Source organism: Sus scrofa, chromosome 13 (assembly GCF_000003025.6).
Source record: "Sus scrofa isolate TJ Tabasco breed Duroc chromosome 13, Sscrofa11.1, whole genome shotgun sequence".
NCBI classification, from domain to species: domain Eukaryota; kingdom Metazoa; phylum Chordata; class Mammalia; order Artiodactyla; family Suidae; genus Sus; species Sus scrofa.
This window is the reverse complement of record NC_010455.5, coordinates 25898953-25926541: the sequence shown is the minus strand read 5'-3', so window position 1 is coordinate 25926541 and position 27589 is coordinate 25898953. Positions and strand designations below refer to the sequence as shown.

The following is a 27589-nucleotide window of genomic DNA, read 5'->3' as shown; positions in this document are numbered from 1 at the left end:
AAGTGCCAAAGCCAGAGGTTCAGCCCCTCTGAAATACCACTGGGACGCCTGGACCCGCCAGCTCTCCGAGTCACCACTGCCCGCCGGGCCGCTGCAGCATCTCCCTTCCTTGGGACACAACACAGAGAGAATGAGTCGCCCAAGGCTCCTTGTGCTGCCACAGAGCTGCCAGGGGCTGATTCCTACAGCTCTGTGTACAGGAAGAGAGCACATTCCCAAAGCACGAGGCACCAGGAGTCTTCTGGGCAGGGAGCAGGGGCTCATTGAGGGCTCACTGCCACAGTCCCCACCACACCCCAAGATCCTGCCTTAGGTGCTGTGAGTTCACCTCGTGCTGCTCACCTGGGGCCTCCAAGGACTGTGTTTCTTGAATTCAGTGCTCTGACTTACTACTTAAATCCTCATTCTTTTTCTCAGTCTGACCGAAGGACAGCAGTGTGTATTTAACACTGACAAGCGTGTTCGTCAAGTATTTTATTTAGGAATGAACTTGTACTCCCCCAATCCCTGATCCTTTATTATTTTTATTTGCTTCTCCCTCAGGTTCTTACTGTTCCACAATCCTAATCTATCAAAGAGAATACTTAAATTTAATTACTTCTGGATTATTCAAGATCTGCTACATTGGTGAACTACATACAGTATGCTATCTCGTAGATTTTTTTGTCCTGAAAATGAGCCAAGTGTAAGCACACATCCTTCAGCCAAGGTGGGGGCCTCAGAGGGCTTTGTATGGGGGAGAGTCACTCTGCTCACTTTCTCCGTGACTGACCCAGGTGCACTTGGTAAATGGTTCTAACTGGCTGTGCTCCCCTGGGGGTGTGTGGTACCTGATTCCAACTGGAAAATTGGGTGCTTGGGATCTGGCTCTGCAGCCAGTCGTGGGGGACTCCTGGGCCGGCTGCCAGTCTCCAGTGAGCAGGGGCTTCCTCCCTGGATGCCCCTGAAGATGGCGCTGCGGATTATCTGCATGTGTGCTCCGTAGGATAACTGCAGCTTAGCGGAAAGCTCCAGGGAAGATGGGCAGGAAAATCCACTGCTCTCCCCGCACCCCAAGGCTCCAAAGGTGAGAAGAGGAAAGGAACACGGTCAAGGCCAGACACACTGATGGGGACCTGCAGGATGACTGAGCTTTGCAGCCTGTCTGTCCACGTGATGAGATAGATCCGCATACACTACTCACGCATGTCACTCAATCTGAAGAGTGCCTCCCTTCCCCTATCCATGGGGAAGGCCAAGCAGGAGTGAGCTGGGGAGACCAGAAACGTTTCTCTCTAAAGGCCACTGTAGCACACAGTCCTTAAAAGGACCCTCCCCTGAGCCTGCACAGCTGTCAGGGTGCAGCTGGGCCACCGAGCTCTAGCAGGTACTGTGACACCCTCTCCCCACCCAGGCTGCTTCCCCGGGAATCAAAGAGGACAGAGGAATGCTGGACATCCAAGCTATGTTTTTGCTCACAGAAGTAATTTACTAAAATATTTTTTTAAAATTACAAAGATGACCCAAAATCTTGGAAAAAGGGTCTGTCTTTACGACACACTGAGAGCCCTCCATATTTTTTCTCATACATCATGGGAAGTGGTCACCTTGAGTAAAATAAAACAAAATGCCACTTGAACATGTCATGCGAAGCTGCTGTCACACAACTTGGATCTACTCTGCCATTTCTATAAACTCATTCACCAACACACACACACACACACACACACCCCACTGGGGAGGGGGGTGTATCTTTACCTGTCAACTATATGCCCATTCATAAAAGCAAAAAACAATGATTTAGAATTCTTCCTAAAAAACTAAACTCTCGGGGCATAGAAAATGCTCTAAAGACTTTTTCTATCACTTCTGTGCATGAACTTCTCTCAAAAAAAAAGTTCTATGATGAGTTCATGTGGGAAAAGCTCATGATCAAAGTCATTTCAACAAGAGTTCTTCTTTGGGGGGTGGGGAACCAAGCGCTATTTCAGATACAGTAGTACAGCTTTTCTTTTTAAAACAATAAGATGAAAGTGATTTTTAAACTACACAGTGTTATAAGGACATCTTTAAAGCCTTTAGTTCCAGGACTGACATGGACCTGCAACTATTTTTCTCTGCTTCTTAAGTATTTCTTCAACACAGTCCTTGTCTGCTCCTGCAGCTCTAAGGACCTCTGAATCCCCTTTGCAGACATCCAGCCCATAGGCCTTTGGGAGGTTTCTGTTACAGAGAATGTGAACCACATCACAAGATCTTTTTTCTGGTTTCTGCACAACTTATTTTTGGTTTCTGCAAAAATTTTAAAAATGAAAAGTCTACTCATCCTACTATACTAAGCTGTCTAGTCCGTTTCATCTAAAAAGTATACGAGTTACCAGAGGGACAATCTCATAGTTTTGCACAGAGAGGACAAGAAATTCCCTCAAGTGGCTGCAGGAGATAAAGGGATTTTTCAGAAGGCTGTTAAAATGTCAAAAAGGAAAAATGCAAAACAAATCTCTCTGGAGCCTTCAGATGCCAACAAAGCTGGACCACATGCTCTCTGCCTTTCTCTCAGTCTTTCTGTGGTGACACCAGGAAGGGGCCTGGCTAAGCTGCATCAAGACCATCATCCAGTGTGATCCAGGAGCCAGCTCAAAAGTGCACTGCTCCTATGAGCCACTAGGCGGCGCAACCGGAAACCGTATCTGAGCCTCTACACCCACCCGCGTACTTCCTCAGGGGCCCTCGGAGCCTGAAGAGGGGGTGGAAAATGGGCGGAGTGCAGGCGCCCACTCAACAGTCCATGTCGTGCCCCTCGGAGTGTGAGAGGGCTCTCCTGTGGTTTTCAGAGGTGAGGTTCCATAGAGAAAGTGCTTCCAGCAAGTGGGCTTGTTCTGGAAATTTTAAGCAGGGTTGACTCCAAGCTGTCTTGAAGAAGTCCGTTATCTGGTTCTTCATTTATTTTTCCACTTTGGGCTGCAGTTGGCCTGTTCCGGTTTAATATATATTTTGATGGAAGAGCACAGGGATTCCTCACCACCTCCTAATACAGGGGAGTAGGAGCAGACCCCTGCTCTGTCCATAGTGAGCCAACTCCTGTAACCGCTGCACACCGGGGCTGGCTTGAAAAGTCTCACAGAGTGGGAACTCGTTGTCAACTCTCTTTGTGGGGACCAGAAGGAAACCTTCTCAGACCCGACGGTCTCTGAATAGAAGGTGCCAGATTTTTCCTTCCAGATCCGTCAGGTTCCACAGCCAATGTTTCCTCACAAGCTCACCTGAGTCCTGCTTCTGCAGCGGGGCTGGCAGGGTAGCAGGATGCCCGTGGTGGGAGGTGGGGGGAGAGGGGGGTAAGGGGCTGTGCTTACACCCATCCTGAAAGAAGCTGGAGTAATCCTCAGCTCCTGAGCTTTTCCTCTGCCTCCTTTCATCCACCAGATGCTCCCTTCCCTTCAAGTAACTGCTCCTGAACAGAACCTAGCTAGACCCATGTATCAAAGAAAGCTACAAAAGAAGCTAGCTGTTGGCTTTTGCTTCTGGGGACCCATGTGCTGCAGCATCAGAGATTTTCAAGGGCACTGCTGACCAAATGTGATTTTTGCCTTCAACACTTACTTTAGGATCTTAGCCCTAAATATGACACAGCTTCCCTGCAGGACCACTGTCAGAAAGGCTGCCATGATTTGTAGACTATTTTAGGAGATTTTTCTTACTGGAAATGGTCTCCACATGCATGAGTATTAAACTGACTTTTGCTTTTTTCTATGTTGCTTTAATCCTGCCTCTGCCTGCCCTTTAAGAATTAAGGTACAACTATAAATGTAATAAAATTCGTTGAATAATTTAAAAAAAAACCTCTTTTTGGCTGGCCTTTTAAACTCAAAAAAAAAAAAAAAGAATTAAGGCAATAATAACTGAGATAATTCAACTGGACTGTCCATCCAGTCAACCATCTACCAGCATAACTGTGTGACTTTAAAAAAACGCTGATCTTAATCCTTCACCACATGCAGGCTCTTCTCTACACATGAAATACCTAATATTCAGAACACTGGTAGTATGAGATTATATCTATTTCTGATAAAAGTGTACTTTCTATATGAATTAAAACATAATAGTCACTGAAATAAAGTAAAACTATAATCTAAAAATTGTTTTAAATAATCCATTTTAATCATCTAAATTATTTACAAATAGAACAACAAGGATTCATCCTTCTTAAAGACATGGGATTATAAAAATCAAATGATGATAACAATAATACATTAAATATACTAATAAATTTTTTCAGTACTCAAAATTTTTTGTCCATGAGAGATCAGGCTCTAGACAAAGTGCCTAATATACAAAATTTTCCCAATTTCTTTTCATAAGACCAGTTTTTTTTTTTTTTTTAAAAAGGTTAATCACCTTCTGTTTTCAGAGTTTCTCCCAACTACTTTTTCCCAGGCACATGGCAGCTCCTGGAATTGTGCTGTTTGGCACCAGGAAAGAACAGACCAAGGCAGGGATCAGGCCATCCCAAGACAGAGGATGCCCCAGGCCTTCCCACTGAAGCCTCTCTGTCTTCCTGTGACTCCAAGATTGTGTGCATAGTGCCACTCGGGGCCTCTGAGATGTTTTATGTAGAGTGATGTGCTTCTCACATTCCAAGACTCAAAACGGCCCTGTCATTCCACATAGAGGGAAAACAGAGCCAAGTCACTGCTCGTGCCTTTCCCTCCTGTGTTGAACTTTTAATAAGTTCTACCCAGAAAACAAGCTTAAAAGAATCCAGGTCTAGTTGATCAGACCTTCCCTAAATTACCTTGAGCAATCCCTAACATTCTTTTTTTCTTCCTTCCTTTCTTTTATTTTTTATTTTATTTTGCTTTTCAGGGCTGCACCCGCAGCATTTAGAAGAGCCCTGGCTAGGGACTGAATCAGAGCTACAGCTGCCAGCCACAGCCACAGCAACTTGGGATCTGAGCCGTGTTTGTGACCTACACCACGGCTTATGGCAACACCAGATCCTTAACCCACTGAGTGAGGCCAGGCATTGAACCCGAATCCTCATGGATACTAGTCAGGCTTATTACTGCTAAGCCACAATGGGAACTTCCTATATCCATTCTTTTTGGTCATGCAGTTCCAGCATGACCCCTCCACAGTACGTTTGTGTGCCTCTCCTCAAAGTTGCTGGAATGGACTTGCTACAGGTTTGAGTAAAGAGAGAAGTGACGGATAACGCCTTTTTGTGTTGTAAGGAAAGTGATTGGGACTTAGCTCCTTGTATCTGGTACCCTCACTCCCTCTGTCCTCAGAGAGATGGTCTTAGCTGACCTGATAAGGTTTATTCCTTCTCTTCAACTTCTCAGAGAAGAACCTAATGGTGCTTCTTTAAATTTACAGGATTCACCTTCTATTCCACCTGTAGGGCTGCAGCGAAGCCTGCAATACAATGCCTGCCCCTTTGGCTATAACATCAGCAGACATGGTGTCTTCTGGAAGCACACCAGTGCTGATGACAAAGACAGGTAACAATGCTAAAGCTGGTTTCCTTTTCTTAAGTGAGAAGATCCTAAAGAATAAGGATTTTCATTCCCTTGCAAGCTTAACCTGGTAACTTAATAGCTAAAAAATAAAAATAAACCATAAATAAACCTAGGAGCTAAACAATTCTTTTTACATGATGATACCTCTAAAGTTCACTCGAAGCAAAAAGTCCCTTGGCCACAGGTGTGTGAACTTAGCCAGGGGAGGGGAGATACCACCGTGAACCTCAGCTCTCCCCTGCCCTGTACTTTGTGGGGAGTGTTGGGCTTTTCATGAATGAAAATTACCAGCCACAAAGACAAACGTCCTCTCCTCAAACCAGGTGACTTGAGAATGTCATGAAGATGATGACACTGAGTTAATTCATCTTTTTCTGGGTCTCTCCCCTCAGCCCAAGCAACCAGGAGGTCCAGGAAGTCTGGGATACACAGTAAAACCACATGACCCTGTGATCCCAGGGCCCTGATCACAAAGCTTTTCATCTCAGAGATGCCTAGGATGTGTGAGTAATTCTGCAAACTCATGGTCCTGTATTTACTATGGGGAAGAGGTAGGTGCACAGAGATCTGTCAAGGCTCTTTCCAGATTCATCTAGAGTTCTCTAAAAGAGCTGACCGACATCCTCTGAGGGCTTGTTGGATTAAGGAACATTGCTAAAACACTTTTAAAAAATCCATTTTGAACACATGTAATAAGCTGGAGCGAAAACTCATACGCCTTCACTGCAGTTAGGAAAGGGAACAGGCTGATGTATGATGTGTTGTCTGAAATCCCAAACCCTTTCTGGGCTTCTTCCAATTTTAATGCATTGTGTAGGTAACAGATTCTGCCTTTCACCTTCTGAACAATCCGGCACTCATAAAACTGCCCAAGTCGGCTCAGCTCAGTTTGGAAGCCACCAGGGGACTCGAGAAGCTGCCTGTTAGACATGGCGAGGGACCCAGACCAGGAACGGGGAGCTGATGTTCTGGGGGCGATGTGTGTGTGTGAGGGGGTAATAACCCACGTCTTTTTAGCAGCCTTTCCTGCTCCCCTTCGAGAGCCCGCTGGGCCATGCACCTCCAAGATGGGCAGGGAGCCAGACCTACTTGTTACAAAAGGAGGCATCTGACTCTATTAAAAAACAGACCCGCACGATGGGAATGCTTCATCATCACCCACACAGACGAGCGGAAGCTACAGACAGAGAGGCACTACGGATGGTGCTCGGAACAGAGGTGAGAATGGCCCGGAACTCTGCCTCCGGGAGAGGCGCCAGGTTTACAGGACTGATCGCGGTGCCCTCACCAGACCCCTCCTCCTCCTCCTCCTTCTCGGCCGCTGGCGGCTCCTGCATCTCCTCTGGGGAAGCCTGAGGCCGGCTCGGGTAACTTCTGCTGCCTGAGACAGTCACGCGTGCTCGGGACCTCTCACCTGAGGTCTCTGGGTGCTGAACTGGCGTGGAGGTAGCTAGGCCCGGGAGGGAAATGTGGTCACCTGTGTCGTCTTCCTCAAAGTCGTTAAGGCAGTACACTTCGTCCAGGTCAACGTCCAGAGTCCGGAAGCCCTTGGTGACCACACCGGGCCGGGGGTCCAGGATGCCCCCAAGGTGAGGCTGAGCCAGCTGCTGCCAGTGGTGAAGGGTGGCAGAACCTTGTGGAAGAAAGGGCAGAGGGGGCGACAGGGAGAAGAGAGGGTTAGGACGGGAGTCTGAGCCCATGGCTGTTCACCTCCCTCCAGTGTGGAGTGGGAGCCCCGAGGGCCCGGGGCACCGCAGGTGGGCTCAGGTAGGGCCACCCACACAGCTGCCCTTGCTTGCTAATCCCCCTTCCATGCCCGCAAGGGGTGTCAATGTAAGGCCAGCAATCAATTTTTTTAAAAAAAGAAAAAATTAATGTCATCCTATGTTTGGTGACAAACTATTTTAATCAACTGATGTTAATCCCCAAATCCAACGCAGGATCACTTTAGAACAGAAGAGGAAAAAATACGAGATGCAAGCACAGAAGGGGGGCGGGGGGCGGCAGGCGGTGGATATGTACAGATTCTATGCCAAGTACACACTTCCCTGCTAGGAACAGGGAAGACACAGCAGAAGCAGCATAAGATGATGTTAAACCATCTCTAGGGCCCACAACAAGAAGAGCAAAAAGAAATTAAAGTAGCACATACATAAGTAAGTGGTAGGCATGGCCTCACCTTCACCTAGGTTTTCTGTATCCTGGCAGCAACCTTGACAGGCTGCAGGTTTGGGGAGTGGGAATTGGCTTAAAGAGATGTGATTTAGGAACACGTAAGTCCACACAGAGGTCAGAAGCAGAGGAACCCATCTCCTCAGTGACACTAGGCCCCAGGACTCAGATGTCACCGTACAAGGTCTGTAATAAGACCACAGTATGTCTCTGAGGATGTGTATCAGGTGTTCATCAAGAGATGCGTTCCAAGACCAAGACCGCTTAGGAAACATGGGCCAAGAAGTGTATTCAGTGAGGAACAACATCTCAGAACCTTTAGCAGATTGCTCTGTACCAGGATTCTGCCCACTCCACCTGCCAGAGCAACCCTTTTCCTCTTGGGACACTTATTACTGCTCCCACGGCCATGGTATTGGGGGTACCCGGTCCATGAGGCTGGGCGTTCTATCCCAATTCCACAGATGAAGAAGCTAGCCACACGAACAGCAGTCCACACTCAAAAGACAGACTTTGAGAGTGGTTCCCAGCCATGAAAAAGCTCCTGCCCAACTGGCCTCCCAGACTGTCACTGCTGGTTTCCAGAGGGCGTCCTCTGAGGGGAGGACAAGAATCCCTGTGGGCTATCAGGCTGTCCTGGGGGACATCCGAAAAGGGAACCAGGGATGCCAGGAGCCAGCAGCTCAGGAGTCAGGGTGAAAGAAGGGAAAGGCAGTGGAGCGGTGGGGCCAGGAAGTGAGCCAGGAATGTGATTGAGTTCCCCAACCCTCCTCTCAGTGAGGGTACCGCCTCCACAGCACAGCTGAGAAGAAACTTCTCACGGGACAGCTCCCGCTTAAAAAGGATTTTGTAAACAGGCAATTTCGAATCCACGTAAAAGAGAAAAAACTTTGGGGTCTATCCCAGTTTGTACTGAAGGGTCACAAGTACAATAGCAACCTACTTAACCTGACTCTACTGAATGTAAATAGAAAATATTCCTAATGCAAAAAAAAAAAAAAAAAAAAAAAAAAAGATGAGAAGTGCAGATAATGAAAGAGGGCCTCACATACTTGTTCTCCCACTGGGTGGGAAGATACACTCGGAGCCGTGGTTCTCAACCAGAGATGATCTGACGCTAGGTAACGCCTGGAGACATTTTTGGTTATGGAGGGAGAGGGAGGCTAATGGCATCTAGTGGGCAGAACTTGGGATGCTGAGATACATCTTGTAATACCCAGCACAGCCCCACCACAAAGAACTATCTACCCCAAGTGTCAACAGGGCCAAGACCAAGGAACCCTGATCCAGAGCTGCTCTGGTTCTTAATTCATAGATCCTTTGAGACCCCGAAAGAGTTGTGAACTCTCTCCCTAAAGGAGCTCTCATGCAATTGGGGCCGGGCGTCACTGGCCAGGGCTCTGCAGACATGTCCAAACCAGTTCCTGGGGTCCTGAGTCCCAGGCACCACAGCACCATTTTTAAAAATGCTACTCTGTATGGAAATGGGCCTGCAGGGCAGCTTGTTAACCTGTATCACCTTCACTCACGCCTCAAAACTGCCCCACCGGATAAGTATTATTACTCCTATCTCACAGAAAGAGATTCACTGAAGTTACCTAACTTCCAAAGTCAATGTAGCAGAAGCAGAGTTCCATGCTAAAGGCCCAGTGCTCTCCTTAACTTCACACTGTCTACCTCCCCCCATCACAGGTCTGAAAACAAGCAAGGCCATCAGCATCCCTTGCAGGAACCTGGACTTAGAATATGGAAGAATAAATGCTGGGCAGTGAGATTTTCCTGGGGGTGTCCAGAGCTCTCCAGGAGATGCACACATTCCCACCCCTGGGGATGTGTGCAGGCATAATCACCAGGACCAGGCAGGCAAAGAGAGGCGCTTTCATGCTCCTAGCTGACCCGGAGATGGTCTATGGAGCAGGGCGTGGACGGCACAGAAAATGCAATTGTGGTCATGGTCCCTTTCCTTCTGTTTGCTGTCCTTCTATACCCCACCGTTCTAAGTAAAAAGTTTTCATCACCAAAGAAGAAGAAAACTAAGTCTATTTATGTCGGCAGAGCACCCTGGTCCTTTTAGCACTAAACCTGCTGGATAATGTACAGTTTAGAAGTGTATACTTTCCCCCAATTACATATTAATTTATTTGGAAATACTATTTGGTTATAATTGATCAGAAAGGAAGAGAAAAATACAGGGGGGGAAATATTGCCCAATTCATCTTTTTAATGAAGATATATCTCATTCCCGTTTGGATGTTTATTCTCCCCCTGCTTAAAAGGTATGATGAAGAGACAAGAGTGCTAGCATCTTAAACATCTAGCCCGGCTATTTTGGCTGACACCAGTGAGCAGACAGCAGGATTAATTAAATAGGGAAGGAAGACATAGATGGAAGACACAGACTGGCTATCTGCTATGAACCCAGTCAACATTCTCCAGGGGCTTCACCCCAGGTACATTTACCTGGGCCATTGGAGAGCACAAAAATCCTATCAGCTTCTTAGTGGACCAATGGAAAAGTATGTTTTAAGAACATGGCCCCAGCACAATGCTGGTCCAGGTCTCAACGCTGGTAAGGCTGCCCTTTTTACCTGAGTTACTAGAATAGGGGCAAGGTCAAGGAGCCTCTGTTTTAATAAGCATCTGTTAGGTGCTGAGCTTAATACAAAATACATCATCACATTTACTCCTTGCCACAATCTCATGTGGCAGATGTGAGCCCTATTTCACAATAAGGGAAACAGGCCTCAAAAAGGTGAGGTAACTTAACCAGTACCACAGTTAGAGCTGTCCTGAACCCAGCATCAGGCAGACTTCCACGTCAGCACTCTACCAGATCAAATTAAATGTAGTAATATAAAAAAGTAATTGTGGAAGAGAGAAAGAAGGAAATATTGGTTGTATTTTAAACAGCTAAGAAGTCAGAGAACTACAAAATGGAGCCAAAGTGATAGATCTCTATCATGAGGATGCCTTACAGGCCATAGTGATGAGACATGACTTTTTTTTTTCCTTTGGCGAAGCTTAGGTATGCAGAAGTTCCCAGGCCAGGGATTGAACCCATGCCACAGAAGGAACCCAAGCCACTGCAGGGGCAACACCAGATCTTCAACCCACTGAGCCACACGAGACATGACTTTTTAATGGTAGTGGCATAAGTTCCTGGTAAGCAGGGTACTGCAGATGAAATTTATTTTGCAAATCTAATAGGATTCCCTCTTGCTCTATTAATTTATCACAATAATACTGATATCTAAGTCACCAGATTAAGAGAGAAAAAGATGAATTGGTCAAAATAATAAAAAAAAACTCTTCCTATAATATTTTGGAAAATGAATCTAAGAACATATTCTTAGATGATCTAATGAAACACAAAGTAAAATATAGAAAGCAGACAAGATAGAGATGCTAAATTCCAATGACCTTACAGAGACAAAGGAGAAAAAAAGAAAAGAAAGGCAAAAAGTAAAATTGCAGAAATGGAAGATTTTATTGAAAGAAAAACAGACATAATTGTGGATCAGAAAACAATCACCAAGCTTACAACTGAATAAACAATTAAAGAAAGGATGAGCCATCCCTTTTCTGAAATCTAAGAAGTACCTAAATTATACAATTAAAAAGTAATCATGAAAAAAGGTCCACCTTCTTCCTTCCTTTGGAGAATATGGCACCCAGCATTTCTTGGGTCTTTAACAAATACAGACTCATCTTACAGCACATATCCTAACACGGATACTGCCCCCCCCAGAATTGAAACCTGGTTATTTTGGGGTGAATAACTGGACTCTTTTTAGGCACAGATACACATACAATACATAAACAGTGTATCTGTTGGCATTAAATTTTCTGGGAGGAGGGATTAGGAATTAATGTCTAAAACGGCTTCTAAAAGGAGCCCCCCCCAAAAAAAAAGTTGAGAAATACTGCCTTGTAGAATTTCTGATTTGGCTTTGCCTTAGATATGTAATACAGAATTCTGAAATACTTTTTAAACGCTCACAGATTTCCAAACTATAGGAAGAAAAAAAATGAAAATTATAAACACTTGGAGGCTCTCGTTAGAGTGGTGGTAAATGAAAGACATTTTATAATGTCTAAAGCCAGAAGAAAGAAAGAAAAAAGCTGAGTCTTTCCAGAGTTTAATCACATAGGGTGTCCCTGAATACTAAAAGCTGAAAAATTGCCCCTGGTAAAGGTAAGCTTAAGGAGGTACACACCTCACTTTCCTCCAGAGCCACCCCCTTCCTGGCCCCGAAACTGTGAGGTCTAGAAGTCTTGCTCAGAACACACTGCAGTGAAAAAGGCCACACCCTCTTTACTTGAAGATCAACGCAGAGCTTGTGCGTCAACAAATAGCAAACCATTTTCCGTGGTGATGGAAAAACAACATTATTTGCTTTGCACCCCTTCCTCCCAGACACCGACATTTCTGAAACGTCAAAGCATTAATTCTCTACACTTAGACCCCCAGGCACGACCTAATTATCTTCAGGGGACGTTAGGAGCGCCTCTGCCTTCCCAAAAGATTTGTTCTAAATGCACTAGGAAACCGACGCCAACACATTTTCTTTTCTCTGGCTTAGTTGACGAAGGTTAGTCCCAGCTGCCGTAAGTACATTTCCAAACCTGCACCGGGAGAGGTGGAGGTCCGGACGCTCAGAGGAACTCAAACCAGCAGCGCGGGTGGCTATCTCGGAAGAAAAAGGAGTAGGCGTTACAGAGGTTGCCCGTTTTCCGGTGGTGGATCAGGGACCACAGGGAGTCGCTGAGGAGGGCAGAGAGGGGTCGAGGACCCCTGTGATCACCTTCCAGCGGCTTGACGATCTGCAGCTTCTCGGGCAGGTAGGAGCGGCTGCTGAATGACATGCCAGAGAAGCCGGTGAACTCGGAGAACCGCGAGTGGGTGCCGAGGGACATGATGCTCTCGGTGGGCGTCAGGGAGCCGCTGAGCAGCTCGCCCTTCTCCGCCAGCTCCCTGAGCTTCCGCTCCTGCTCCTCCTCGAAGAACCTCCTCTCCGAGAGGTAGTTCTCCCGGCGGAGGGACAGCCTTCGCAGCGCCGTCTCCAGATCGTGGGACCCTGGCGTTCCTGGCGTGCCTGGCTTCTTACTCCGCTCCCCGTTTCTGGAAGGAGGAAAAACAGGGGGTGAGCTCGGAGCAGCCACCAGGGGGCGCCAGACAACTACGGCCTCGCCGCCTAAGGGACACGGCTCTTAAGGAAACCAAGGGAAACCGCTGACACTTAGGCAAAAATGGGGAAACGAATGCCTGCCCAGAAGAACAATTCTCTTTGGGGCTTTTCTTTTCTTTTCTTTTTCTTTTTTTCTCTTTTTCAGGGAGGAGAGGAGAGAGTACTAAGCTGGAAGGAAAATTTGCACATACTACATAAAATCCAGCCTTTACAAACATTTCCCTCACGATGACTTAGGAAGAAACCTCGTTCAGGCTGCAGGTCCTGGTTAACAGGAGGACAGCTGGCTCAAGGGATGAACCTCTTTCTTCTTGATTTTAAGGAGCTGAGATCTCAGAAAGAGTTCTGCTCCGAACTAGTGGTTACCAGTGGAGAGAGGGGAGGGGGAGGGGGAGCATCGGGGGAGGGGATCAAGAGGTTAAAAACTATTAGATATAAAATAAGCTAAACGGTATATTGTACAACACTGGGAATATAGCCAATATTTTATAATATCTATAAATGGAGGTATAACCTTTAAAAAATTGCGAACCACTATATTGTACACTTGTAACCTATGTAATATTGTACAACAACTATAATTCAATAAAAAAAAATAATAAAGTCCAACCCCTCCCCAAGTTCTGATCAAGTAGTTTCCAACTGTCTGACCCCTCGGTCAGAAAAACCAATTTTGTTAAGTCATAGGAAAAGGATGGACAATAGGGTGGGGTTGGGGAAACTGCAGGGCTTCAGGACGAAAAGGGACAGACTACTGTTGAGGAGGATCCACCCCCCCAACACACAGTGTGACAGGCACCTGCCAGGCACCCTCCACCCCACCTTCTGAAACAAATCAGATTCTGGTCATGAGACAGAGCCTGAGTGCTCCTTAGCGTTTCAGAATCTGAGCTACAAATGTCTAGTCTGTAGCCTAACAGATAAAGCTTAACAGAAAAACATACTCATTTATCCTCCCCTCCAGCGTTTTACAGAAAAGCTGACATCCTGTTTTACTCTTTGCTGTGGTGAACACAGCAGTATCAAGGATAAGCATAAGCTCAGCAGGCTGGGACAACAGATTTGAGAACTGAAAGGGCTACACTTCTCAGGTGACTCTTATCAGCTTCCCTCGCCTCATTACTGAAGCTGTGCTCAATCCCCCTACCTGTCCCCACAACAGAAAGATAAAAGCCTCTGGCTGGCTCACCCCAGGTCAGCTGACTCTGCTTCCAGGATGATGCTGTTGGTCTTGTTGTCCAGAACGACGTTGCCGACATCGCTGCCGTAGAAGCTGGACCGGGGAGTGCTGACACAGCTAGACAGGAGGGAGTTCATGGCCGAGGACTGGTTGGAGCCGGGGATGTTCATAGGGGATGGGGTAAGAGACCTCTGCTTGACGACCTGATTGATGTTTCTCACAGTTTCAAAGACTCGCTTCTGATGACTGGGGAGAATATACAACATCATCCATGACTAAGCAGATACCAGAATGACCTTGGAGTTCAACCCTCCAAACACTATCCACTGAAGAGCCAGTTGGCAGCTGGCCCGCCATGACCCCCAAGCAACCCACCAGCTGTGCCTTCCATGTGTTTCTTAGGGTGTTGGTTAGAATTCAAGAGATGCAACACCCACAGAATTCAGGGCTCCCTGACATGGTTGTGTCCTGAAAGTGATGCTCGCAAGAATAATGCCGTGTCCTACTTCCCTTAAATTTGACCTACAAATAAAGATATGTAATAGGAACTTTTGTCTCCCAGCTAGTTTTCTTCTCTCATGATAACCTCTAGAGTGCAAATTCTGGGAGGGCAGGGTCCACTGCTCAGCCTATAACTGGGCTCAATAAGTTTTTGTAGGATGAGTCTTTGTTGACCATTCATATATATACTACAAAAGTAAGACTTAGTCTTAAGCTTCTATAATGAGATGATAAACATCAGATTAGTCTTTTTGTTTTTATTTACTTATTTATTTTATTTTATTTTTTGTCTTTTTAGGGTCACACTCTTGGCATATGGAGGTTCCCAGGCGAGGGGTTGAATTGGAACTGTAGCCACCGGCCTACGCCACAGCCATAGCAACACCAGATCTGAGCTGCGTCTGCAACCTACACCACAGCTCACGGCAATGCCAGATCCATAACCCACTGAGCGAGGCCAGGGATCGAACCTGTGTCCTCATGGACATAGTCAAGATTCATTTCCAGGAATTCCCATCATGGCGCAGTGAAAACGAATCTGAGTAAGAACCATGAGGTTGCGGTTTCGATCCCTGTCCTAGCTCAGTGGGTTAAGGATCCAGCATTGCCATGAGCTGTGGTGTAGGTGGCAGACGCGGCTCGGATCCCCTGTTGCTGTGGCTGTGGTGTAGGCCAACAGCCATAGCTCTGATTAGACCCCTAGCCTGGGAACCTCCATATGCCAAGGGTGCAGTCCTAAAAAAGCAAAACAAACAAACAAACAAACAAAAAAACACAAAAATTCGTTTCCGCTGAGCCATGACGGGAACTCCTAGTGTTCTGGTTTTTGAAAGAAACCTCTAAGAGCAGAACCACACTTTGATGCTCATTTGTTCCCTTTTAAGAAGAAGGTAAGTGTGTTATAGAAAGTGGCTTTGGAGTCCCTGTCGTGGCGCAGTGGTTAACGAATCCGACTAGGAACCATGAGGTTGAGGGTTTGATCCCTGGCCTTGCTCAGTGGGTTAAGGATCCTTGAGCTGTGGTGCAGGTTGCAGACACGGCTTGGATACCACGTTGCTGTGGCCCTGGTATAGGCCGGTGGCTGCAACTCCAATTAGACTCCTAGCCTGGGAACCTCCATATGCCGAGGGAGTGGCCCTAGAAAAGTCAAAAAAAATAAAAAAAAAGAAAAAAGAAAAAAAAATAGAGAAAGAGAAAGTGGCTGCTTCTTTCTGGGAGGCAAGGGGCTTCCCACAAGCATCGAGGCTCAGGGATACCAGTTGCTCCCATGATCCTGTTTAAGTTCTGTCTATGGGGTTCCCTTACAGAAAAAGCTTTATGAAATCACAGCCACAGGTTCCTTACACCTCCAAGCAGACCAAGTGCAAGGTTTCAAGTTAGGAAGAGAGATGGGACGGGCCTATATCCCTAAACATATCCAGAAGGATAATGGAAGCCTTGCTTACTCCTCTCCATGAGCGCTCTGTACTTCTCTTTTTCTAACAAGAAAAATTACATTTCTTAAAAGTAATATTTTCCACTGCAAAGAAATACAAATCAATGGTAGTGTCAAGACGAAGTTTGTGTGAAGAGTGATGGGAACAACATCCGTCCTTCCCTAACTTTCTGCAAGTTCACAATCAATCTATCTTTAAAACCCAACCGGAGGAGCTGGGGGGTGGAGGGAGGGGGGTTCAGCTGCCCTCCCTAATTTCCCTTAATTTGAACCATGTGCCAAAGGACCACAGTGATCACTGTCGGCGTCTGGGGCCCACCCCACAGTCTCTGGGGGAACCAAGGCCGTACGCGATATCTGGCGACTCGGGCTCTTCCAGCTGCAGCTCCTTGCGCATGGTTCCCTCGATCTCTGCCGCCAAGGAGTCCTGGGAAAAGCCGGGAGACACACATCGAGTGAGCAGCAATTCAAGGGAGCTCTGTTTCTAGAAAAGGCAGGCAGCTAGGCTGACCAAGAGGGTAAACTGAGGCCTCAAAAGCCACAGACTTCCCACTTCTCAAGGGTGACAGCATTCATCACTGGCAGAAACCCTGGCTGAGCAATATCCACGGCAAAACTCTACTACATTCCTTGGGCCAAACCATGGAGATGTGATGGTGACTATGGGAGAGGTGGAAAGCTAGGGGCAGGGGCGGGGGAGGGGAGGAGGACCTGAGTGGTGGGCACTGTCACCTGGGCCTCTGCTCTTGGGACTCCTGGCCTCCTGCAGGGAAAGCTCCTGCCCCACCAACAATCCATGGCCCACCCACCTTTAGACCGGCTCACATCTCATTTCCACCAGGAATTCGTCATCGCCTCCCCAAAGAGACACTCAGCATGTTAAGACCCTGCCAGTTCTCTCAAAAGTCCACTTGTGTCTTTCTCTAGCCAGGTCATGAATGTTGTGGGTCTGGGGAAGACCAGTCACGAGGGGACTTCTCACCTCCTGAATGGGCTGAGCCCCAAGCTGAGATTCAACAATGCAGGGCCTGATGTGAACCCCACTCCTCCCCAGGGGAGGTGGAGCTTGACAAACAAGCCCTCACACTCACACAGGAGTGTGCACAAAAGCTTAATCTGTGCTAACCAACAGAACTTCCTTTGAGGACAGGAATGTTCTCTTTCTGCACCATCTGGTTCAGGAGCCACTGGCCACAGGTGGCTATTTAGCACTTGAAATGTGATCAGTGTGACTGAAGAACTGAATTCTCAATTGCACTCTTTTTTAGGGGGGGCTGCACTTGTGGCATATGTTAGTCTCTGGGCTAGGGGTCAAATCGGAGCTGCAGTTGCCTGCTTGCCTAAGGCACAGCCACAGCAACGCCAGATCTGAGCCATATCCATCTGCAACCTACACCGCAGCTCACGGCAACACCACATCCTTAACCCACTGAGTGAGGCCAGGGATCAAACCCACATCCTCATGGATACTAGTTGGGTTCCTAACCCAATGAGCCACAATGGGAACTCCTCAACTGCATTCATTTTAACTGATGTAAATTTATATAGCCATTGTGGGCAGTGACTTCCCAGCTGACGCTGTGGGCACCCCAGGGTGTCCATTTCCAGGGCCCCACCATCCTCTGGTGTTACTCCTGTCTGGAAGCTAAAATTAAGTGGAGAAACCAGTCAGGAGCCTGGAGGAAGCTTGATCATTAACAGGTTAGTGGGTTTTTGTTCAATTGCTATTCACAAACATGCGATTTCATTTAGTGATTACTGCATACCCCTGCAGTAAAGGGCTTCACGAAGTGAGCCTGACATTTTAGGCCAGTTTATTTTTCTTAGTACTGTTTACATTCTGAGTTCTGCAAGAGGAAAGGAACGCCATACCACCTAAGATAAACAAGATACCAAACTACAGTGACACTGCCATGCTGCCCCCTGGGGCTGTCTGGGGATGAGCATAGATCCCTCCTCATAACAATATTTTGAAATGAATAAAATAATTAGGATTAAAGAGGAAGCCAGCTATATCGAGTTAATCACTAAAAGTAACAGTAAGCGTGATAGAGTAACACACAGGATCTGACTTCAGAATGAGTCATGACTGGCACTGTGAAGTAGAGATTAGCCTAGGTGGTGTTTTGGGACATCACAACAACTGACATGTGCTATGAAAATAGCTGTGATTTCAACAGATGACAAAGTCACAGGGATGCCAATGTTGCTGTGGTTTGTTACCTACCTTCCTGAGGTAAGGAAACCCCAAATAGAGCAACCCCAAATACAGCGAGGGAGTAATCAACATAAAAGATATGATCTTCCCTCGAAGTTCAAGGGCCCCCTGAATCCTGTCTGAAGATCCCAGGTTAAGAACTCTTGCCCTAAGGCAAGAGAATTTGGAACATATTTGAGCAAAAACTGCTAGTCGCTATTTTATTCAGCAGATAGAAGGGCTGGGAGCAAGAGAGGCAGATCTGGGTGTTCTGCTCCAGAAACACAGGCATGATGCAAGATTTAGATTGCCTTAAATAACCTTTCATGCATAATACACTTTAAAAACAGCCATCTTTAAAAACTGAGTTCTGCCGAAAGCAGAAAAAGGCAAACAAAATCTCCACCTCAGCAAATAAAAGCTGAGAACCAATCCCTCCATATGAAACCCCAATTCATCAACTTTTCTTATGTCATGGTTCAGTTTTAAAACACAGGTCTGTCCTTGAGAGCAGGGGACGCAGGTGAGTCAATCCAGGTGTGCAGGAAACAAGCCCGGGGAGATGCCAAGACCGGAAGGAGAAAAGTGAGGCCGGAAGTGTACAGGGCTGCGCAGCCGGGCTGTGAGCCGAGCATAGTCAGCTCTAGAAGGGGGATTCAGGAGGGTAGAAGATCTTCGCTGCCTTCACTGGGATTCCTGGAATCCACTCCTTGGAAAGCTGACTACTTATGTCTTTCTTTTGAGTTTCCCTTAGACTTCAATTAGGTCGAGAGCGAGAACAAGACAGTGAGAGAGCGAGAGAGTTCCAACCTGATTTACTCTGTGAGATTAAAGGAGAAAGGGGGACTGAGAGCGTGAGTGTGAGCGCGCGCGCGCGCGAGCGCGAATCAGAGAGCGAGTTCCAACCTGACTTAATACGTGAAATTAAGAAGAAAAGGAGGAGTTCCCGTCGTGGCGCAGTGGTTAACGAATCCGACTAGGAACCATGAGGTTGCGGGTTCGATCCCTGCCCTTGCGGGTTAACGATCCGGCGTTGCCGTGAGCTGTGGTGTAAGTCGCAGACGCGGCTCGGATCCCGCGTTGCTGTGGCTCTGGCGTAGGCCGGTGGCTGCAGCTCTGATTCAACCCCTAGCCTGGGAACCTCCATATGCCGCGGGAGCGGCCCAAGAAATAGCAAAAAGACAAAAAAAAAAAAAAAAAAAAAAAGAAGAAGATTGAGGGCAAGAGAGCGAGAGTGAGAGAGCAAGAGCGGGAGTGAGAGCGAAATTCCAACCTGACTTAGTATGAAACTTAGTATGTGAAATTAAAGAAGAAAAGGATATTGAGGGCGAGAGAGCAAGAGCAAGGGAGAGATAGAGTTCTAACCAGATGTTACGTGTGAAATTAAAGAGGAAAAGGAGATTATGATTTAGGAAAAGTGGGTCAGACAGTGAGAGAAGGGACAGTGTTAGCAATGGGGCGGGGCGGGGGAAATAGAGCCTCCAGTAAAGGGACAAGTATACAGCCCTTCACTCCTATCTCATTTATATGAGTTTCTCTCAAAAGTTCTCTCCTCAGAGAAAAATGCTATCTCCTCAAACCCTGGAAACAGAGCCTGAAAAGTTCTTGGTGGTTTGTTTTTTAGTCTGTCAGGTCAGCCAGCCAGATCTAATATCTAGTAAGCGTCTATGACTCTAGAACATACCAAGCCCTGTGCTAGGTGCACAGTGTGAAACAGAGGGAAGGAGGGAAGAGAAAACATGACATGTCCCCATCTTCAAGGGGCCCTAACCTGACAGAAGATAAAATGAGAAAGTTTCCCCAATATTACTGGGAAATGACCAGCAGAGGCCAACCACTTATGCTGCTCAACCCCCATAGGGAGTGTTCTGCCTCCTGGAAAGCCCTCTTCCCAACCTCTAAAACTTAAACATGAATCAGATCAGGCCAGGGCTAAAGAAATAAAATTGTGAGGAAACAATAAGAAAAATATGAAAATGCCACACCCAGCATAGAGGGAAATATTTTCTCAGATCACAGATACTGAGAGCTACCAGGAAAAGGGTTAAGAAGCATACAAAGAGGAGTTTCTGCCATGGCTCAGCAGTAACGAATCCGACTGGCATCCATGAGGATACAGGTTTGATCCCTGGCCTTGCTCACTGGGTTTAGGATCTGGCATTGCTCCGGCTGTGGCATAGGCCAGCATCTGGGACCCCTAGCCTGGGAACTTCCTTATGTCACAAGCGTGGCCCTAAAAAGAAGCATAGAAAGAACCAGCAGAACCGTAAGGCAATTTAACCATAAGGCACTTGTGAGGCCAAAATAGCACATACTCTAATAAGGTCAGAAAAAATAATGTATAAATAGAATCTTCCAAATATGTGAGGTGCCTACTAAATCTGTTTCTGCTAAATTTACCTTCTAAGGGCAGGAGTAGAAAAGGCAACAGATTCAGAAGGATGGAAAGTAAAGAACCAATTTGTCTTATGTGGTTAAGGAGCCACTGGCTGGGGTTGTAAGCCCTCAACTGGGATCCAGATCTAAGGTGCAAAAGGAGAAGCCACCTGCAGAGACTCAGCTTCAGACCCGCCCTCCTCCCTGGAGCGCCTGCAGGCCTGTGAGTGGGAAGAGGGGGTCAGGTCAGATGGCAGGCAAGTACTCACCATGGGAAATAGGCCCAGGGAGTGGTAGCGACGGGACGTGGTGTTGGGCATGGTCTTGTTCCGGAGGTTCTTGAGCTCCTCCTGTGCCTCGTGGAGCATCTCCATGCACTCGGCATACTTGTCCTCCAGCTCACGCAGCTGCAGGAGACCAGGAAAGTGCAGAAGTCGTGGATGATGAGATCAGGTGCCACCTTCCCACCCGCCAGAGAGCCCGGAAGACACAGGACCACTAACAGAGGCCCCAAATCCTACAGAACCAGCTGCCTTGTGGGCTGAGGCCAAAGAGCCCTCAGGGCAGTTTTCCTTCTACTTAGGGCAAGCTTGCAGATGAAGAAATCTCCTAGAACACTACCAATGGGCAACTGAGATAAAACACAACTAAAATCAAACGAAGAGGGCAAATCATCACTCCCTTGTTTTGTGGGATCTGAGCCATGTCTGTGACCTATACCACAGCTCACAGCAACACCAGATCCTAAACCCACATACTCATGGATACTAGGCGGGTTCATAACCCACTGAGCCACAATGGAAAACCCTCATTGGAATGTTTTTCAGGAGCCCATGCATGCCAGTCTCCAGGGTGGTGGAGAGCCCAGCCTCCCAGGTGCTCACGACCAGTGTCAGAGGAGCTGGGAGTCGCCTTCGGAGTTAAGAATGACATTCAATTCAAGATCAAAATGGTTGTTAAGATGGACGGGACCCACAGTCTGTCAGAGGGAGGCTGATGCACCCCACCTGGGATCAGAGCCCCCGATGAAAGGAGGGAGAGCCACTCACCTCAGCCGTGAGCTGCCGCTGGGCATCCTTAGCGGCTCCCAAGTGCTGGACCAGTTCTTCATTTTCCACTGCACACTAGAATGTGGCAAGATTAAATCAGCTTGTCTTCTAGACTTGAAGTCTAACATTTTTCCTCTCATTACCTAATCTGTTACGATCCTATCACATGCCCACAGGGAGACTTTGATCTCAGTAAAATTTTGTCTTCTATATAGCTTTGGAGGCAACGTCTTTCCTACATCTGTATTCATTCCCCATCACCCACCTCCACCTCTGCTGTCACAGCTGCTCTCTGGAAGCGTCTCACCTCAGGCTTTTAGCAAAGGCTTAAGTGGGTAACTAAATTTTATTTTAATTAATTAGTTAATTTCTTATTTATTTTGCTGCTTCATCTTAAATCTAAAGTGGACAGACTCTCTATTTACAGTACCTCCACCTTTCTTTCTTCTTCTTCCTTTTTTTTTTTTTCCATGGCATGTAGAAGTTCCTAGGCCAGGGATTGAACCCGTACCACAGCAGTGACAACATCAGATCCTTACCTCTCTAGGCCACGAAGGAACTTCACCTTTACCTTTCTTAATGAGTTCTATTAACGTGCATCTTTTTCTTAGAAGATAAGTAGTGATAAATATGATCCCATCACTAATTTATTAGGATGACTGGTTTTATGCTACTGAATCCGCTAAACTTCTTCTCTAAAGGGGAAGCCCAAATCTCTAAAATATGAATCTAAAGGGTACTGTCTTTGGGGTAAATGCTTCTCGTAGAACTCAGAACAGCTCGTTTTGTATCAGCCAGAGACACAGAAGCCTTACCGCTTTTGCCTTCTTCTGCAAATCGACTATTTGCGAGAGCAGGTGTGTGATCTCCTCCTGCTGGCGGGCAGCATCTTCTGTCTTCTTGGCCAGTTCCTCTGAGATACTGGCAATCTGCACATTGGCGTCCCCTTTGATCAAGAAAAGGTGTTGTTATTTTAAGATCAGGGTAGGGGGAGGCGTGCAGGGCATATGAAGTTGCCTTGGCATCAGAGTCCCTGTTTCCTATATGGGCTCGACTTGCCATAAGGAGGAAGCAATCCCTCAGCTGTGGCTCCTAGGCTTCACCCACCTGACTAGAGCCACCTCCCGAGAGAAAATCAGGCAAGTGCTGGCAGTTAGCCAGAGGTGCCACACAAACAAAAGGGGCCTCTGGCCAATTCTGCACATTCCACACATGAACGTACCTCAATCGGTAACAGGAGCCTCTGCTGCACTCTGTTCCAGAAAGGAACTATCGCCAAGCACAACACACAACACAATTCCCTTGGGCATTTTCAACCCACATTCAGAGCCATAACTCATTTTACTAGATTGAAACACGAGGTGTGTTTCATTGACTTAGTATTTGGCTGACACTGTTTACTGTTTGCCCTTTTGTCTTATCTTAATGTAAACTTACAATGGAGAGGGTGGGGGGAAGGACATAATATTTGCCAGGCTGGGAACTCTGGGCTCAATGTTCATACATCAAATTACTAGAAAGTTGTTTTTCTACATCTTTAGCTCAGGACTCTGAAGCTGGACCTAACTTAGCCATTACATAACCAGTATTCCAGCAGAAAGCCAAAAATTAAAATTAAATATCCATCTCAGCGAGAGAGTAAGAATGTATGGCTGACATCCTCATGCCCAATTCTCATAAGCCAGGGTGAGGGGTGTCACATTAGATTAGAGAGGGCTCTAGTTTTCAGAAAAAAATGCTGCTGAGCCTAGGCTGGCAGGAAGACCTCATTCTATTAGGTGATGCAAATTCATTTGGTCGTAACGATGGCGGATGGGGAAAGTAAAAGAAGGGGACAGGAGCAGAGAGGTGGGGGCCAGGCCATACTCAGTTCCTTCACGCAGTCGTTGACTAGCTGCTGCTCCTTCTCTTCATAGGTGATGGTCTCTGTCTTCAGCTGGCAGGCCTGTGGACAGGACTCAGGTCAGAGGCCCCGCAGTCACATCTGGACAGGCTGGGACATGGAGCAAGGGCTAACCTGGGTCTAGAAAGCCACCCTTCATCATCTCCCCAGCTGTCATCCACTCTGTGCTCAAATGTCGAAAGTCAGTCCCAATTCCCCACTGAATGAATGAATGAATTGCAGACTCAAAGCTGAGAGAACCACACAAAGAAGTTGCTAAAACTTTGTGAGTGCCCCCTTCTGTCAGTCCACTGGTCTATGCACTTGTGTCTCCCCTGACCCCTTTTGTGACCCAAAGAGTACCTACGACACAGCCCTACCTACTGCAGACATTCTAAGGTTAACTACCACTGCAAGAATGGCTAACAAGTATCACACCTACTATATGCCAGGCATGGTCCTATGAGGTTCTGAGTTCGTGTTAGTGTACTCACCTCAGCAAAAACAAGGTACAATATGAAAGCATTAAAGTTCAGAGACCCAAGAGCTACCCCAGACTCTGGATGGCTTTGCTCCTGGCTGAAAAGTTGGGAAGATATAGAGATCTAAAGGCCCCAAGAAAATGTCCCAGTTCGAGGACATCTCTGAGCCCAGGTCCTGGCCCCAGAGAGATGCCACACTCCTGAAAGCCAGGTGGCGGAGCCAGAATCCGTGTCTGGGATCAGATTCCCTCTGCTTGCTTTAGGTGAAGATTGACAGAGGGACCGCTCTCCCTGTGCCTGGGACTAGAGCATTTACTCCCAACATGAAACTCAGAATGGGGAAAACTAGGCTGTAGTCTTGGCTCAGCACTGCTGGCAGATAAGGCTTGGGCAACCCACTTGGTCACTCTGGGTTTACATCTCCCATAAGTAAACGCGGAGCTGGAAGAGGTGGGGGCTAAGACACTTGACCCTTTTCTCAAGCATAAGAACATATCCTGTTAGGCCCAGACATGAGGCTCTTTCCAGTGTGTGGGGCAAGTTCAAGGTGACAGGTTGTCTGCCCTATTGGAAAGGACTTCGGGAGCCCTGGGCCGGCTTAGGCTACCGTGCAGCCCAAACTTGACAAACAAGGGCCTGATAAACAGGCCTGCACAGAGCATACATTCACTGATAATTAAACACAGAGTACCAAATTTGCATGCGTCTATGTTTCTAGATAGGAGCAGTGGGTGAAGGGAAATAAGGTGGGGTTTGGAGTCACAGAGACTTGCAAACCCTGGCTTTGTTGTTCACTAATTTGCAAGACCTTGGGCAATCAAAATGCCTAGCAGCCTGGGTCTTGGTTTTCCCTACTGTAAATGAGAATCAACGTAACCAGCTTCTAGCCTTGTTGTGAAGATTTTTTTTTTTTTTTTTAAAGAATGCAGGCAAAGTACACTAGCCACTCAGAACTGCTCGAAAGCATGAATTTCAAGCCACCTTAGCTCAACCTTTTTGAGATTACTGTCTAAGAAATATGTGTTCAAGTTCTCATGTACTATTCCCTTAGAGCCTACTTGACCTGCAGTAACATGAAAATGAGGCTTTCATACAAGGTCTCCAAGTCCTCTCTATGTCAGAGCTGGAGGTGGCCATGCAAGGCCCCACTTTCCATGAGCTTTTGCCCCAACTGTGGAGGAGGGGGCTTTGCTGCTCTTGCCCACCCCCACGCTGCATTATTCACCAGTCCGTCTGCCACAGCCAGGCAGTACATGCTGCTCTTGGAAGGCAATGCCCAGCTTATAAATAAGGCACACCCACTGGGCACCCGGTGTGTCTGTGACCCCAGGTTCAGGCGGGCTCTCCCACAGACCATCACCCTTGAGACCAGTGGGGCTATAATCGTGGTTCTTCTCACTGGATAAGCAAATGGGGCCACCACCCTCCGGGCGGGGGGGGGGGGGGCGAGGCTGAGGGGGGAGGTGGTGACGAGGCAGGGAGTGCACTTCACCTCTGATCGAAGTACAACATTCTCCTCTTCCAGGTCCTTCAGCTTCTTCTGGAGAGAATCCAGGTGGAAGTAATTCTGGACGGAGGAGGACGACTCATTCCTCTTCAACCTGGGGGAGAAAGTACATTTTCTAGGGAGGTAAACACTTCCTCCCACCACCTGGAAAACCACAGGGAAGCATCAAGAGTGGCTGTCTGGAGGAAAGCTCACGAAAGGCACAGGCATGACAATGGCCTATCAGGTTGCTCCTTCACCCCTGGGAAAAGAGCACAGGCTCACAGTACCTTAGACCCACATTCCAACCCTCACTGCCATATCGCGTCAGAATTCAGGGGAATTGGAGTTCCCACTGTGGCACAGCAGAAATGAATCCAACTAGTATCCATGAGGATGTGGGTTCGATCCCTGGCCTTGCTCAGTGGGTGGGGCATCTGGTGTTGCCATGAGCTGTGGGGTAGGTAGCAGACGCAGCTTGGATCCTGCATTGCTATGGCTGTGGCGTAGGCTGGCAGCTGTCGCTCCGATTCTACCCCTAGCCTGGGAACCTCCATATGCTGCTGGTGCAGCCCTAAAAAGGAAAAAAAAAAAAAAAAAAAGAATTCAGGGGAATCAACTCTATTTGAAGCCTACACAATTCTGGGATGGCTTCTATGTGCCAAGAACTATTTTAAATACTCCATATGGATGAGCTCACTTAATGCTCATAGTCCTATGAACTAAGTACTATTTTTATTTTCCCTTTACAAATGAGGAAACAAGCACAGACAGGTTAAGTAACTTGGTCACAGCCACACAGCTGGTGAGCCACAGAGCCAAGATCTGAACTCAGGCCACTGGGCTCTGGAATTCATGTTTCTAATAGGAGACTCTGATGACTTAGAGAAGCCCCCATACCTTTTGTCCCAAGGACCACAGCACTGCTGGCTCCAGAACCCCGTATTTCTTCCAATAGTAGAGCCTTGCCTGTCACTCATTAACAGCCAGGCCAAATCAATGTAAACTGACAAATAAGCAGTAAGACCCAGGAAGAAGAAATCTAAAATCCCACCATAACAGGAAAATCAATGTGTTGGAGGCACTCGGAGATGCTTGGCCTGGAAAAGGCTGAGCGCAGCTGACCTGTGCTGCCAGTTAAGGTGACCCTGTCTAGGCCACTCCAAGGATGGGGATCACAGCCAGCCCACGTGCTGACCTCCAGAGATAGGCCCTCCCTCGGGTGACTTACGGAGTGGAGCACACGGACTCCGGCTCGCTCTCCTCCGCAGCGCTGGTGTAGAACTGAAGCAGCTCATCCTTCATGGACAGTTCATGCCGGAGCTGTGACACCTGCAAAAACACAGCCGGGACCCATCATGCTCTCTCCAAATGTGACAGCGTCCCCACATGTGCTCAAACACTGCTCAGGGACAACAAGTTTTTAATTCCTCATTATGAGAGAAGTCATGTCACTGATTTTGTGCTATGCGAGAAAAACAAAGGGCTGAGTTTGATCCCATTTAAGAAAAGTACAGTTTTGTTTTCCCCTGCTATCTATATTTGTAGAAATCCCTCTGCTTAAATGTGTGGTATTTACCTTAGTATGGAGGAGAGGCAAGAAGGGACTAGAAGGTTCTAGAATGATGGCTGGGGGGCACAAGACAGCACACGGGCTTTGTGAGCAGCCAAACGACCAGCTGGACAAACACCCAGAGAAATGGATCATGTTACCAAATGAAAGAAGACGTCTTCTGGTGGAATTAAATCCCATCTAGGACCAGGACCCTGGTGATGCCAATTCTGGGTGGGCAACTACAAGCGGCTAGCTGGTCCACCCTATTCTCCCACTGGAAAACCTCGCAGCACCATCTTGTGACTGCTACACCTTCATAGGAATCCTGGCCAAGCTTGGCCAGTCCTTTCTTTGTACTCGATGATTACAAGAGAGAAATTCTAGATGTAGGAAGAAAAGAGGCGACCCCATCAGGAAATGACCATATTGACTACTGCTAGGATGGTCCTGCACATCACACTTATTTATACTTCAGGTTTAAAATAAACCCAAGCCATAAAATTTTTCACCTGCCCTTTCACTATTCTGCACCAATGAACCGGTGCTATGGGTAAGAATTATAATTCTGTCTTAATTCCTCTTTGTTT

The 27589-nt window shown here is 47.2% G+C and overlaps 1 protein-coding gene across 18 annotated transcripts in view; it reads right to left on the bottom strand.

Annotated features, from left to right (window-relative positions):
• TRAK1 (trafficking kinesin protein 1) overlaps positions 1 to 27589 on the bottom strand; it is a 161426-nt gene that overhangs the window by 8229 nt on the left and 125608 nt on the right. For 8 of the 18 annotated variants that reach the window (XM_021071690.1, XM_021071689.1, XM_021071691.1 and 5 more), the window contains 10 exons: positions 26679 to 26779; positions 25454 to 25562; positions 23464 to 23542; positions 22413 to 22543; positions 21598 to 21672; positions 20818 to 20955; positions 16326 to 16402; positions 14049 to 14285; positions 12476 to 12792; positions 6787 to 7131 (listed from right to left, as the gene is read on the bottom strand). In XM_021071690.1, the coding sequence (XP_020927349.1) occupies positions 6787 to 7131; positions 12476 to 12792; positions 14049 to 14285; positions 16326 to 16402; positions 20818 to 20955; positions 21598 to 21672; positions 22413 to 22543; positions 23464 to 23542; positions 25454 to 25562; positions 26679 to 26779 (1609 nt within the window). Of the gene's footprint in view, positions 1 to 404; positions 7132 to 12475; positions 12793 to 14048; positions 14286 to 16325; positions 16403 to 20817; positions 20956 to 21597; positions 21673 to 22412; positions 22544 to 23463; positions 23543 to 25453; positions 25563 to 26678; positions 26780 to 27589 lie in introns of those variants that run through there. The other 10 variants (XM_021071696.1, XM_021071686.1, XM_021071700.1 and 7 more) reach the window with 3 other exon arrangements.